The sequence below is a fragment of the Pygoscelis adeliae genome, unplaced genomic scaffold (assembly GCF_000699105.1).
Source record: "Pygoscelis adeliae isolate BGI_AS28 unplaced genomic scaffold, ASM69910v1 Scaffold121, whole genome shotgun sequence".
Classification (NCBI taxonomy): Eukaryota; Metazoa; Chordata; class Aves; order Sphenisciformes; family Spheniscidae; genus Pygoscelis; species Pygoscelis adeliae.
The window spans coordinates 7,864,848-7,880,354 of NW_008824359.1; the positions used below are offsets into that span (position 1 = coordinate 7,864,848).

A 15,507-nucleotide genomic window follows, 5' to 3' on the forward strand; every position below is an offset into this window, starting at 1 on the left:
CTAGAGATTACATTCAGGAAGAGAGATGGTGGCTTTCTATTTTAGCAGTAATAGTGTGTGAATTATAAGAATTATGAAAATGCTAAAATTGGCCACTTGCTGAGGGATGAGCTTTTGGCAAAAATATCAAATAGAATTACAAGACAGCCTGGGAGGATTTGAATGTAGTTTTAATAGAAACACATCACCATGGAATTTAAAACAAAAATAAAAAATTGAGTCAGCAGATACAATGTAAAAGCACTTGAAAACCAAGCACCTATAGATTTATACGGTAGAATGGAACGGGTGCTGTTATGTGGTAATAAAACCTCCTCAGTAGGATACGGTGCCGCATCGGAACAGGTATCCGGAAAGATTGTGGAACCTCCGTCCTTGGAGGTTTCCATGACTCTGCTACCAAAAGCTGACCTGGTCTAGCATTGGCGGTAGTCCTGCTCCAGGCTGGAGGCTGGATTAAAGGCCTCCAGAGGTCACTTCCAATCAATGATTCTGTGAATAACCCTAAAATTATTCTAAGCAGAGATTTACTACAATAAAATTCCTTGGCGTTTTTAATTGCAAGAGGAGCAGTCTGACTGCTCTTTCCTTTGTAGTTGCACATGGAGGCAAGTGTAGCAAAAATGGATCTTCATAATGCCATGGAGAAAATGGTTGGATTTTTTTTTTCTTTGTCCACTTTTCATTAGTTACTTCCTAACCTCTCTCCTTGTCCTTGCTGGGTAAGAGACAGAGCTGATAGTTCATGTGGAGTATAGTAGTTAATATCCAACTGCAAGATAGCAGCTAATTTTTCAATGTATTCTAGCACAGAATTTATTTTAATGGCGTCAAACAGGAAAGTGCTTCTCTACAGTAATTGGAACTTGTCCTTTAAAAAGTGCTATCATGTCATACAGCCCGGCCAGGTGTTAGGCATTCAGGATTTTCATTCCATTTCCCATAAGTGGAGTCCTTGCTGTATTGGCACTCAGCATAAATAGTAGTAAAATTAAACCTTGCTATGGTTATGTGAGGTATCCTGGTGATTAGAATACCAGGGTCAACAAAAGAAGGAAATTGCAGGTGACTTGAACTTTTACCATTTCTTTCCAGGTTTAGTGTTCCTGCTTTTCATCTCTTTCATTAAACACTCTTTTATTACCAGGAGGTCAAAGTGTATCCCCGTTTAAGTTTTTAAAGCATTACAGGGCTGGAAGATGCTTCTAGAGTTCAGATCTTCTGATCTGCCATGGTTTAACGAAAATGGTAAAAGCATTAACTCTACCTAATGTTTTCCTGATAGTTGTCTGAGTTGCTTTCAATGGTTGAGACTCCCAGTGACTGTTGAGGCTTCACATATATACTGATAGATTTCTCCTACTAGCAAAGTTTCATGTTGGTCATTTACATCTGCTGCTGCTTGTCCTTTCCTCATAAGCACAGGGAAAACTGTCCCCTTTTCGCTTTGCATCAGCCCTTGCTGTATAGGAAGTCTGTTATCATTAGTTCTTCATAAGATGCTGTCTGCAGTATACCAATCTTAATCAGGTAAACTGAAAACAGTAGAGCCTCCTGGGTACCCGTTCTTATGCCAGAATTGACTTCAGAACTGATGGTACGTGGCCTTATTTATGCATGTATTTATTTTAATCCTGCTTAGACTCATCATGCTACAAGTCTTTGTTCACTCTCTTGCCTGTTTGATCCCAATCCAAATGTTTATGCTCATACTTAACTTTAAGTTGTCAACTCCTTAAAGCAAGACTCTGTCATCCTTAACATCTGAAAGCTCCAGAGTGACTCTTCATGAATAATCCGCTGTGCTTCTCTCCATTTCAGCTAGACCTGGGTTAGAAAGATACAGGGATGCCCTCAGTTCTTGCCTGTCAAGTTTTGTGCGCTGCACGGGGGTCATACCAACGCACCTCTGTAGAGAGGATCTGAAGTAGCAGAAACAGAACTGGATTATATTAATCTTATTGTTATGGTTTCTCAACAAGAAAGTAGCTAATCACTGTGGTTCAGCCAGGCTGCAGAAAGGGCTTGTTGCATTTTAAAGCTATGAATGGTTATGTGATTGCCTTGTAACTCGGGCTAGAGGTTTAGCCTCTACTTACTTCATCTAGCCCATTTTCTGTAATTTAAGCGAGAATCTACTGAAATTGTAGTTGAGCTTTATTCTGCCTTTATGCTCACCCCTTCTGTACTTTTCCTTTTGTGTCGTTTTTGTGAATTTGAGCTAACAAAAATGCTTGTCAGTTAGTACCCCCTCATTTGCAAATGAGGAAGCAAAGGCATGTGAAATTACTTAAGTAATTGTAGTTCATATGTGGCAGATCTGAGACTGTATAGTAGATTTTTTGATTCCCCTATGCTAAGCTTCAAGTGCTAAGAAAGAAACACTTGCAGTCTGAAGAGGAGGGAAACTTCACTGAATTAATCCAAGGTGCTTCTGTTGCTTATGTACTGGCACCCGTTGTCTTTGCTGTTTGGTCATATCTCGCTTTTCCTCCCAGAGTACCATGCGGCTGCAGTTTTTCTTTTTGGATTTTAATTCTTCAACCTAAGATCTCAAATCTCCAAAGATACTTGCGTTTCAAACTCATTCATTCGATTTCATGAGGTGTCTAAATACCTTCCACTTCGGGCTTCTACTGTTGCCAAACTGTTTTCTCAATGTGATGTGAATTGTTTTTATAATTGACCATAATCCCTTATTTTTTTCTTCACTAAATAACTGTGGCTGAAAGGTGCTCTGAGAGTATGATGCCTTAGAGATGCAACCCTGATCCTGCAGGAATCAAGGGAACCAGGATTTCGCTCTATAAGTTTAGCGTACTAGCTTAATGATTAAATCAGCATTGTGTCTCAAGTGAAGAAAGCAGGCAGAAGAAAAACTGGTGGTACTTAGAGTGCTTTATGTGCTTCCAATTATTTTCCATACATTTAACTAATTACATAAGCAGATGATATTTACAGGGGACTTCTGGCTATAACTGACCTTCATCTTTTCCTGTGCACTTCCCAGCCTCTCCTTGAATTTTCCTATTGTTTCCTCTTAATCATTCCACATTTAACACCTTGTTTCAGGCAGTCCTTTTCTCTTGCTTGGGACCATCCTACCAATTCCACAGAGGCCAGTATTCCCAGCTCCTTTGAACTTCTTCATCTCAGCCCGATTTTCATGGCAATTTTGGAACTCATGGTGTGGACAAACATATCTCCTCCAAAGCCCAATCTTCAGGCCTCCCACCAGTTACAGCACGATTGCTCTTTTCCTTTTACGTGATCGTCAGTTCTTTGGAGCAGGAGTGTTTCTTTCCGTCTTTACCTTGTGTCATAAATTGCTTTTCAGAAGTTGCAGCGACACAGTACACATTTAAGTATGTATATCTTATTTTTCTTTGAAACTTTTATATGCGTGTGTTGGGGCAAGCAGGGGAGGAATTGCATAAACTGTGAGTCTCCTGTCGAGAGGTTAGAGAAAACCCATGTTTAGAGCTCAATGGTGTTCCCATGGCTACTAGGACAGGTACATCATGGGAGGGGGAACACTTCTGGCATTTAACAGCCCTTCCAGGTGATTTATGGTTTCACATAAGCTTTTCCTAAACTGAGAGGTTTTCTAGGGTTGGCACCTCTTTGCTTGTCTCCATGCCCTGTTAGTTCTGTGTTCAGTGGCCCGTGGTTATTAAAATTCTTATCAATAAAGGAGTTTCTGAGCAAGGTTTTTATTTTCTGGGATCATGCATACCTTCTGAACTCCTCAGCTTAACCAAAGGAACATTATTTTTTTTTTTTTATGCCTAATGTATTTCAAAAAAGAAATGCGTAGAGTTCAAGTAATATTTGCCTTCAATTACAGTAATTAAGTTGTCAGGACTTGAAGTCACCAAGGGAATGAGAAAATCCTTTCCTGGTTGGCCAGGGGGTAATTGGTGTTCTGGTCACAAGCACGTTTTACATATTGGGGTGGGGAGGGAAACTGTTCTGGCTGGCATCCGCGGCAGAAAACCTGGGCGACTGTTTGTCATTTTGCAATACAAGGTGTCAAAATCCTGCTGCGGGTAGAAGGAAAAGGAAGAGAAAGTGACCTGTTTAAACTCCGCTTTAGCAGGGCATCTATTTTTGATCCGTGGTAATGCTGCTTGCTTGGGTTGTGAGGTATATCTTATTAAAAAGAGAGCGACTACAAACGTAGCTCAATCCATTTATTCTGTGGATTCTGTCTTGTCAAACTTCTACTGCGGCTCCCCTTTCAAATGTAACCTATATGTATAGCTGTGTGTAGATACCTGCTTTTTTTTTCCCCAAAGTTCAACATCTCTTTGCAGACTTCTTTGCCAAAAGTCAAATAGTTTCAGTTACTTCATAAACTTACCTGAAGCTACACTACAAGGTATTCCTACAAGAAAAGTTCCTAATTTTTATAAGTGCCCGCACAAACATTACTGGAATCTCAAGTGTAGCATTACTTTCGTTCCACTGGAATAGCTCTCTTGAAAGCAGATGTATGAGGAAATCGCTGCTCGTAATGCATCACTAATGACACAAATTTTTGCATTCATGCTCATGTGAGTAAAGGTTATGGATGCATAAGGAGTCAGACCTGCAAAACCTTACTCGCAAACCCTAATAAACCCCACTTCAGCTAGCAAGTTTAATGATGCCCTGAAGAGAGCCAGATCACTTATCTACACCATCATGCAATAACTGTAAAGTGTTGAGATAAGTGGGTTTATATCTCCCAGTTTTCTGCTGGCCTTCGCCCTGCGTATCAGTTTGTGCCAGTGAAAGTGGGCGTGAAATATTACTGCTCCGATTTGGTTGCATTTTATAGTCACTTCAGTTCACATACAAGATGCATGGGTAGAGTGGATGCTCTTATCTGTCTGTGCATTTATGAACGGAAAAACAGTGAAGTATCTCTGTCATACTACATCCGACTGTAATAGCTGTGGATTACCTCCCGTTCAAGAAGCGTGTTGTAGGCCAGATGTTGGGTAAGGATTCTGCACAATTCTTACCTGCTCAGCTTTTCCCATCGAGGGGGCTGTGCTTCGTTACCTGGAGTTCGTACAAGGCTTTAAAAAAAAAAAATCAATGTAAAATTTGGGACACTTAAAGAGTCATTTGTGACTTTTGCCAAGCAAAAGGATATGCCACAAAGGGTTATTTTTGAGTGCTTCAGTATCCATGTAAACAAGTCTGAACTTCAGCTGCCTTTTTGACTTGTTTATTTTGTAAGTCACAGATAATTTACCAAGTTATGTATTTTCATCTTGTTGCATTTGTTGCTTTTTCAGAGTCAATTCTCTTCATGCCGCACGTAACATCCAGCTCCAGAGCTATACTTTGCTTTTTGTTTTATTCTAGGTAATAGACTCTCTTTATAGATACTCACCTGCAGCCAGAGTTCAGCAGCTATTTATTTTGTGTATGCAGAAGCCTTGTAAGAGCTAACCTGTGATGTTGTTTTTGCCATCTGAGAACATATGATCAAATGGAGCATGTTTAAATAACAACATCTAGGACACAATGACAGTAAACCAGCTACGAAACAAACATTTCTAAAGATCGGATAAGATGGAAGAGAGGCATCAATGCTGGATTGCTCCGTATATCATAAGTTCTTGCACTTTGCCGTAGAAGTATTCCAGGCATGGGATTTCCTTTATGCCACAGGCTAATATATCATACTGTGTTATTTTGCATGTTGTTTTATATCTTGTAGAGACACGTGCCTTTGCAAAGTGAGTGTAATACTCCGAGTATGATAGTATTATACATAACCTGCATGAGTTGCACAGGAGTAGGTAAACAGTAAGAAATTCAAAACAACAGAGAATTGCTTTGTTCTGTATTTTCTTGCTGCCTTCCATACTGCCACCTCTCCTCCCTGAACCTACGCTATCTTTTGCATTAAGGGCTGCCTCTCACTTCTGCCCAAGTCTATACTTTTACAATTAATTTTCAAAGCACCTTATGGGTTTTAAATGTTTTTCTTATTAGTGTGCCAAAAAATAACGTTATGTTTAAAGCCATGATTTCTGACTCTCACTCCTGCTCCTCATTGTTCACCTGCAGGAGGATAATACCGTTCCCGAGTCTCAGGAAGAGAAGAAGAGAAACGACTGGCTATCTGAGCCTGCAGACGGTTACAATACAGTGAAGAGTGTTCTCACTGTACAGGAATATTTCGCTAAGCGCATGGCAAAACTGAAGGGATCCCAGAATGAAACAGAAACAGAGGTAGACAATTCCTGCCCAACAGCTGACGAAGCTTTGGAGCCTTCAGAAGAACTGAAAACCAAAGTCAAAAAGAAAAAGAAGAAGCAGAAGAGAGATGAGGCAGAGAGTACAGAGTATTGTGAGAAACCAAAAGGGAAACAATCTAAGATAGGTAGCTTGAACGGAAAGGAACTGGATGCTCTGTTAAATGAGCGTCACTCAGGGAAAAAGAAAAGGAAACATAAAGAGCAGCACGAAGGGGAAAGCGTTACTTGTGATGAAAATATGGGCAATGGAGAAATTTACACGGGCATATCTGATGGGGAAGATCTCAGCATAAAGGACTATGAGGCAAAGCAAAAGAAACGCCATAAGAAGAAACACAAAAAGCAAAAAGAGGAGACAGATGAGTGTATGGAAGGAGCGCAGAGAAAGAAAAAGAAGCACTGCAAGCACATTTAACCATTTAAGAGTCAAGCTGGCACTCTGAGGTGACTGGAACTTTAGCATGTTAGAGGAGAAGTCTGTGTAAACACACCAGCCAGGCATCACGTCGTAATCCAGTCTTGAGCACGCCGCTCTACCTCCAACTGAAACCACAGGCTGTGTTTCAATATAGCTCTTTCAAGGGAGAACATGGTGACAGGCCAGCGTGAGCTTCAGTGCCATGTCAAAAAGGTCTCCACGTGTAGGGCTGAGGCTTGCACGGCTGCAAAGCGAGACTTGATAAAAACAGTTAGGCTTTGCCTCTTCCAGTATGGCAGACGGCTCACCGTAGTGGCTTTGCAAGAGCTATGTTTTAACACAGCAGACCCTCTGCTGCCTTCAGCCCAGATTCACTCTGGTGCAACTCCATTCAAGTCAGATAACAGCAAGCAAAATCAGGCCTGGTTTTAACTGCTGTGGTTAAGGCTGTGAAAGCCAGTGAATTACTATCTGCTGCTTCACACGGACTGCATTCTTCTCAGTCCAGGGGGGGGGGGAGGAAAGTCACCCTACCACTGCCTTTATTATTAAAGCCACTGTTGTTTTCACTTGTGATAGCCCAGCTCTGCTTCTAAAAACAGGAGGGGTTTTGCAAAGCTGTATGTATTTTTCCATTGATTTTTGCAGTCATGTCTAATTTTTTCATTGATCTCCTTTTTACATATAAAATGATTGTTTCTTCACAAAATACTTAGTCTAATTAAAGGTTTACACCTGAGTGTCAGTACTAAAGAATGAAATAAAAAAAACTCCCTTTGTTTCCTAGCCAGTAGTTAACTACTGTCAAGCAATTGTAACTTTGCAACAAAGCTAAAGGAATCATAGAATCATTAAGGTTGGAAAAGACCTCTAAGATCCATCGAGTCCAACCGTCAACCCAACACCACCATGCCCACTAAACCATGTCCCTAAGCGCCTCATCTACCCGTCTTTTAAATACCTCCAGGGATGGTGACTCAACCACTTCCCTGGGCAGCCTGGTCCAATGTTTAACCACTCTTTCAGTAAAGACATTTTTCCTCACGTCCAATCTAAACCTCCCCTGGTGCAACTTGAGGCCATTTCCTCTCGTCCTATCGCTTGTTCCTTGGGAGAAGAGACCGACCCCCACCTCGCTACAACCTCCTTTCAGGGAGTTGTAGAGAGCGATGAGGTCTCCCCTCAGCCTCCTTTTCTCCAGGCTAAACAACCCCAGCTCCCTCAGGAGCTGTGCCTTTGTTAACCATACCTAAATCTTTGGTTCCCAGGCAACACTCACGGTACCTTCAGTGGTGCATCCGGAATTCAAAACGTTGTCTTGGATGGAGGAAGGTTTTCTGTGAAATTAGGAGACCAAACAGATTTTAAAAGCATGGCTGGTCAGATGCATTAGTATTGCCATTTATACATTGAAAATCTGCAGTTTAGATTTATAACCAAATTAGAGCTTGTTTCTATTTGTAAACCTGGAAATAAGTAATGCTGGAACTCAGCACTACCACCAGCAGTTTTGTACGAGAGCTTAAACATTCGGGATGGATTTTGGCATCTCAATCTCACTCAGCTAAGCGCTGTCAGAAGAGATGGGTGAGCTTGGAAGTAAAAGTGGTGGAATGGGAAGAAGCATTCACCGTCCTCGAGTCTGGTTCTGGTACTGCTTTGGCCACAGCAAATTGAGAGCACAACCCTGAAAGCCAGCCAGTCATCATGGCATAATCCAGAGTAGCTGACCAGAATTCAAATCCATTAGCTGTTCGTTTGACTTTGGGCCTGGCTGTGTTTCATCGGTGCAAATCTAAAACATCCCATCGGCCTGCTCTGCTGAATAAAATGGGTGCTTTTTTTTTTTATTGTCTTAGCTCAGTTGAGTTGCTTGACATGGTTTGAAAAACATTGTCAAGACGCAGATGTTAATATGAAAAAATTCCTTAAGCTGCCTTTATTGTCCAGTGGGAGAAACTTAGTCTGCAGCACACAGTCCACATGGCTTCAGATGTTTCAGTTGCAGCTGAACTCTTCCTTTTTAAGGTATCTTGGTTTGCGATGCTCTTTTCTTGCCCTCAGGACGTGCTCATTCATTGCAGCAAAATTACTGTAGTTTTACTGTATTGCAAGGGAGAAAAAGATGCCTTTCTCTGTGTTTCACTGCTGGCATGCCTGTAGTTTTTAAGCCATGTAGCATTTGCTTTTCGGTGCTATACAAATATTAGCCATCGTGATGCTGCTCTGGCTGGGCTTGTTCCCTGGCTTCCTTTAATGAAATACCGCTTGATACCATGAGGTTGCTATAGACTTGTGAGTAAGCTCCACACTTGAGGTGAAAAAAATAATCTTCTCAATGGAAGAAGACAGCAAAATAATTTTTCATGTTATATTGAAGCATCCTAAGTTTTGTGGGTTCCCTTCAAAGCAGCCTTTCTAATTTCACCCCGAGTTTGGATTTTTGTTCGTTAGCAGAAGCCAAAGCCTGACTGTTTCCAGTGTTTGGTTTTTTTAACTCTTAAGCAGCTAAACTTTACAGTCTCTGAGATTTCAGTTTAAAAAGGTGCTAGTCAAGGAACATGGTTTCCTTTTCCAAATACTGCTGGGCTTGTTTGGTTGTTCTCTGTATTAATCTTCCACGAGTTTCTATGTGCTAATTCTTAGGAGTGTTTGGCCAGATTCCAGTGTTAGTTATAGGCAGAATAAAACCAGGAATAAATCTTTAAATCTATGGTGTTACTACAGTTAAGTACAGTATAAGTATTAAGTACGGGCTCTGAACAACCTGCTCTAGTTGAAGATGTCCCTGCTCATTGCAGGGGGGTTGGACTAGATGACCTTTAGAGGTCCCTTCCAACCCCAACCATTCTGTGACTCTATACCTAAGATTTAAATCTGGCTCAGATTGAATTATCAGCTACAAATAGAAGATTCTCTATTTGTACAAGAAGAAGTGGGAATTTCATTTTATCCCAGGAAATGTGGGATTTTGATATGCCTCAAACTCAAAGGGAAATAGCATGTCCAGAATATGGGGAGGGGGGGAATCGTAACAGACTAACGTTTAAAACAAGCAATTCCTTTAGCTGCTCTGCTCCGTGTGTGTTAGTGGTCAGCCAACTTTGCATTACTCGACAAAAGCTCTTCTTACCAGATACTGTCTAGTAGTGAAATGGATGATTGAAACAATAGGAACATGTTTCAAAGTAATAAATCAGGTTTTCTGTTTATAGAGGGTTGTGAGTCCAGTTTTAACCAAACTCTGGTTTGGCAAGAAGGTCTTTTTTAGAAAGCATAAGAAAAAGAATTACGTCATTGCCCAAATGGTGAAATTAGCAGAACGTAAGCACAAAGAAATTACTTGGTTTCATTTCTGTGAAAATAAGACTTTTAAACAGAAAGGTCTTGTGTTACATACTTGTCCATTGTACTCACACGTTGCAGCACAAAATTATGTACCTCTAAGTGAAATGACCGAGAAACTAAGCAAAATGAAGAGTCGCCAGTCTGCTTTCGCTTCCAAATTGAGACTGATGCACACACAGCGTAGATATTAAAATGTTTTCAGTTTTAGTAATCCCAGGTCACCAGTGACACGGGAAGAAAATTTTCCTTGTCCCACTGGGAGCCTTACGCAGATGATGGTTTCTCGTGAGTTGCTGCCATTCTGCGCAGGTGTAGCGGCGTTTCTTCGCCCTGAGCCTTGAAATCAACTGTCGGTGCAAAGGCTGCTGCATGCCAAGCTACGTGATTCGCAATTGCAATTTTGTGAACAGCAGTATATATGCTGACTTTTGTGCTCCTAATTACCTGCAAGCAGCAAACCATATCCTGGAAGGTAGAGGCCACGGAAAAGTAGCCTGTTACCAGCATCGGACCAAAGTCTGCATGAGCTGTACGGGCTTCAACTGTTTTGATCTTGCTGCGTCCGACTGCAGAGCCTTCCTTCGAGCCAAGGGCGGGAGACTGCACTGGTGCACGCTGCGTGGCAACCCAGATGCGTGGAACAGGCCCCGCTCCTTGAATTTCTTTCCAAGATGTACCAGCTCTAGTGCTTTACACACGACCAGTGTAAAGCAGAAGTAACAACCAGGGTTACTTCAAAGCGTAGATGCGCGATGCTGTTAAGTACAAGTTTCAAGACAAGCCGTTACGATTTCAGAACCCCGTATCCTTACGTCTATGTGAATTTCATTCCAGTAGATAGTATCTGAGACGCAGCTGCTTTGTGAAACTTAAGAAATGCACTCGGGGACCCATCCAGTTCAGCTTCGTGTGCAATTAATGCAATTTTCCTTTAAGCTAAAGGTAGTTCTGGTGCTGACTTCTTTCAAATAATCGGCTCTCGGCAAAGAAAATTAGCTGAATGCACCAATGTAATTAACCAATTTTCTCCTGTTTAAACACACGAGATTGAAGTTCTTGAAGCATCCACCTTCAAAAGGCACAATTTACGTCACGAAACCTCCGAACCTGCCAGCACTAAGAGGGAGGAAGGAAGCTCCAAGAAGAAAGGAAAACCACACGAAGTCTATTGGAAACGCTGCATAGCATCACGCCTATCTTAAAACCAGATCTTACAAGAGTGTGTCCTCCAACGGCGTGAGGGTTGCTAGCATCTGAAGCAGTCCTTTGCGTAATTCCTCCTCGTTCCTGGGCAGTACGAGGTTTGCTATGTGAAGGGTTATAAATCTCAGCCGCACGGTGCTAGTGGCCAAGGAACCCCCAGGAAGGATCAGAGCTCGGAGGACTTGGACGGTAACCAAGGCTGTTGTCTCTGTACCTGTCTCGTGCGGGGATACGCCAACTTTCAGTGATGTGGGACTGGCGAATACGGTAAAAATAAAAAACTTGCGTGGTGGCAGAAGTGGGGAGATTGTTCCAAGGCCAAATTGAAGCTCGGTTTCTCAGCAAGTGAGAACTTAAATTCTGCTTCTGAGTCACTCAGAGATACTTCTTTTTCTTACCTTAATCCATTTTTATAAATTTCGAAGTGTAAGAGGGAAATTTTGCTGGTCCCTTTTAACCTAAAGGGACTAAAATATGTTTATTTTGTAACTGTTAAAGCTGTTTTTTAAAAATAGTAACAGCAGAAACATTCAGCACCATGACTCTGTGTGTGCTGAAAATTTTAGCTTTCTCCCCCCCACACACACACATTTTTTGCTGCGGGGTGGATAAGGGGAAAGCTCTGGTTTCTCCTCCTAGCAAACGAATGGTCCCGGTAGCGGTCCCTGGGGAAGGCCTGGCGGACCTGGGGAGGACGGGTGGTGGGCAGGCTTGGTTCTCTTCTGCCTCGGTGGCAAAGCAGCTGGGAGCTGCACGGCTGAGAGCCGGCTCTTCTGCTGGGAACCCCCAGCTGCCTCTGCCAAAACTGCCCTTGGGAGACAAGAGTTTCATCAATAATTAAGGAACATGTGAATATTGAGCTAATTTAGGATTTGCACTTTCTCGCACATTTTAATGTCCCCGAAGCGGGGCTGGGGGGCAGAGGTTACTTGGTGAAAGCAGACCCGCCGTTTGCAAGCCGAGTAAAACGCCAGACGTCGGACCCACGCCAAAAAGGGGTGTTCTTAGAGAGTGGGGATGGTCTCACCCACGCGGCGCGAAAGCCGGCTTCGCTCGCGGATGTTCTGCTTGACCCACGGGGGTTGCTGCCACTGTTCCCCATCCGTGAAAATGGGGAGAACAAAGCTTTCTTCCAGCCTTTTGTCTGCTCGGTCTCTTTTAGCTTGCAGCTTTTAGCCGTAATTTCCCTGCTCTCAAAGCCCTGGGAGAGCTCTGCTTCTTCCTGTGCCCCAGATACAGGTAAGCGTTGCACCAGAATCGGGAAGGTAAGCATAAAAAGTAAAGATGAGTTTTTCCAGACTGCTGCTAATTACCCTGATACGGTCGCAATTAAAAGGTGGCATTTTCACATGGCCCCAGCTGCCTTTATGTAATGCAGAGCTTCCTCCAGGACAGGTTTAACCAGCATTTTAGGTAGGGTGCAGAATGAAACCCATCTTACTAATGCAATCAGAACGCCAGGTGCTAAAGGAGAGGGGGAGAGAAAAACAAAAAAAAAGTTTATTATTGTTTGCCCTCAAAATGTGGCGCGGGGGGCCCTAGGAAGGTGCTGTTTTCCAGCCTGGGAGAAAATCCAAACGAGAAATTATTTTGCAGTATTTTTGTCCCACAACCGCAAAAAAAAAGTTCTGAAAAGCCACGGGGGTTTACCCCTGCAATACCTGGGGGAGATCAAACGCTGTTACCCCCACGGCGCGGAGGGAATGGCAAAGACCAGGAATACCCGGTGAGTTGCTCCGAGAGCCTCCAGGCGTCTGCGGCGGAGGCAGGAGGTAGATGCAAGTCCCGTCCCTGCTCGGCGCTTTATCCTCGCCCAGACCTCTCCTCCCGTCCTGCACGCCGCACCTGGGAAACGCGGTGCGGGATGGAGGCACTGCCGCCTGTCGTGTAAAAGGGCTCGAGTGGAGTTCATCTCTTCCCTTTCTTTTCCCTTGAGGGGATGTATTCTACTACGACTACTACTAAAAAATTTTCTGGCCTCCAGGGCCTCAAGTAGAGAGGCCATTATTTTTATAATAATGATGATATCCAGGCCCTGTGCATCCTGAGGGTTAAAAAATAACACTGAGCCGTGTAACACCATATTCAAAATAAAACCTTGCAACTTTGGGCAGTCTCTTTTTCAGTGCACTTCAAGCCCTACTAAAGGGAAATCAAAAAAAAAAAAAAAGAGGATGTTACGGGTTTTCGTCCCAACCTCCTGCTGCCAACCTCTGCAGCAACTCCCGTCTGCAAAATGCACCCAAGAGACTTGTCCAGAGCGGGACGGAGGGTTTGGCATCCTCTCTCCCTGCCCTGTCCTGCCACTTCAAGGCGTGAGACAGGACTTTGGGAGAGAACCGGAGCCCGCTGCGCAAAGCCTGGGACGGCACGGGCTGTCCCCAGGAGCGTGCATGGCTCCAAAACGCAGATGAAAGGCAGTTGCTATGCCCCGGCCTGCGCGTGTGTGTGTGTGTGTGTGTGTGTAAAGGGTTTATAAATCTGTCCTGAGACCAGGAAATCTCCTGCGCCTTTTAGATTTAAGAGAAGTTGCCTTCCTGTTGTATTCCCAGATACGCAGCTCTGATCAAGCCCACTTGTAAATAGCTTAATAGATTTAATCAGTTCCTTTGGAAAATGTTGTTGCTTCCGCAGGGTTTTAATGCGGTCCCGGAGAAAAGCTCAGAAAGGGCAGTTGCTGTTTCTGCTGCAAGCGCAGTCGGCAGCTGCCACCTCTCCGGACCCCCAAATCGCCGTAACCCACGAGAAAACAGACCCGCGGCCATCCCGCTCCCGTGCAAAGGAAGGGGAGAGACCAGGAAACCCAGGCGGATCCTGGACCCGCATAGCTTACGTTTACATACCGCGCTCTCCATCGCTTGTAATCTGACAAGAGTCAATAGGAACACCCAGGCACGTGGTAAATCTCTGCCTACCTGCACAAACACCCCGGCTTGGGATCCGCGCTGGGTTTTTCCCCTCCGTGCACGGGTTAGATGGGGCAGCGGCCAGCCGGCCCGAGGAAATGCCTTCCCATCTCGTGCCCCAGCCCACCGGCTTTCTGACAGCACGGAGAGGAAATCCACAATCAGTCAAAGCGGAGCCGCTGCAGCCCTGCAGCCCATGTCAGGGGGTCAGAATCATAAAGGAATCGAGCATCTAAATATATTCCTCGGGGCAGGTTGCAGGGATGAGCTGGGCAAGGGGGTCCGGCTGGGGATTTTTGGTGCCGTCCTGTTCCTGGAGATCCTTCGTCCTACCTGGGGAAACACTTTTCGGGGGGGACTTTCCTGCCCTCGTGAGCACCAAACTGGGCTTAGTGGGAAATAGCATTGCGGGACGGTGGAGCTTCCATCCCAGCCGGCCTGGGGTGGCTTTGCAGGATGGGGCAGCGCTCCTGAAAACGTAGCAGCAAGAAAAAGGCCGCAAAGCATCAGACCAGCCCTTTCCCTCCTAATGCCCCAGGGATGGGCAGCGGGGACCGACTGGGGATGTTGCAGCCCCTCCGGGCTGTGCCCAGCCCCATCCCTGCACCGTGTGGCCCCTGCAAAGCTCACTCAAGAGCCCAACCAGGGGGGAACAAGCACCCGCCAGCAGGTTCGCTGGGTCCCAGTTTCCCTCCCATACAGGGGGACCTGGGAATTTGGGGTAACTGGGTGCAAACCCGCCCAGGGTAGCAAAGTACAGCCAGGACTAGTGGTTAAAGCAGGGGGTGTAAGGGGTACCTGCCTGCAGGACCCGTGCCTTGGTCTCCCCTTGTGAACAGGCACGCTGCAGCTTGCCAAAGCCTGGGGAGGGGGCTGGAGGGGACCTTTTGCACCCCTACGGGGACCTTCTGTTTGGGGCCCTTTTCCTTTTCTTTCCAGGCCACCCCCGAAAATCTCAGTGCCCTCACCCCTCCTCTCTGCATTTCCCCCAGCCTTGAAGTTTTAGAGGCTCTGAGGTGCGGGGGGGCGCAGCGGGGGCTGTGCAGGGGTGGCAGGGCCATTTCCAGCTCCCTCCTCACTCCCCTTCAGCCTTTCAATGGGCAAAAGAATAAAAAATAGTAATAATAAAAGGGGAGGGGGGGGGCGTTGATGGGTGCTGCCCCCCCTCCTCCCTTCCCCGGGGGGTGCCGGGCAGAGGGTGGGGAGAAGTTTTCTCCCCGCTCCATCCTGGCCGGGGCTCAGGAGTTTGCAAACAAGGAGGAGCAGCGAGTACCTTCGGTGTCATTGGAGGAGGCTTTTTCCAAGGAGCTCATAAATACGGGGGAGGCCGGGCAGGAGGCTGGGACTGCGCGGGGACCCCGAGGGCAGCGCA

General features: G+C 45.0%; 2 protein-coding genes across 2 annotated transcripts in view; both read left to right on the forward strand.

Moving 5' to 3' along the window:
* Window positions 1–7,246, forward strand: part of PINX1 (PIN2/TERF1 interacting, telomerase inhibitor 1) — a 62,706-nt gene extending 55,460 nt beyond the window's left edge. The window contains exon 8 of the mRNA XM_009319757.1: window positions 6,070–7,246. Within this exon, the coding sequence (XP_009318032.1) occupies window positions 6,070–6,675 (606 nt within the window). The 3' untranslated portion in view covers window positions 6,676–7,246. The remainder of the gene's footprint in view (window positions 1–6,069) is intronic.
* Window positions 7,247–10,771: 3,525 nt separating this feature from the next.
* The window catches only part of SOX7 (SRY (sex determining region Y)-box 7), an 8,307-nt gene continuing 3,571 nt past the window's right edge, over window positions 10,772–15,507 (forward strand). Inside the window, 3 exon segments of the mRNA XM_009319758.1 lie at window positions 10,772–10,828; window positions 11,322–11,418; window positions 12,136–12,468. Of these exon segments, the coding sequence (XP_009318033.1) occupies window positions 10,772–10,828; window positions 11,322–11,418; window positions 12,136–12,468 (487 nt within the window).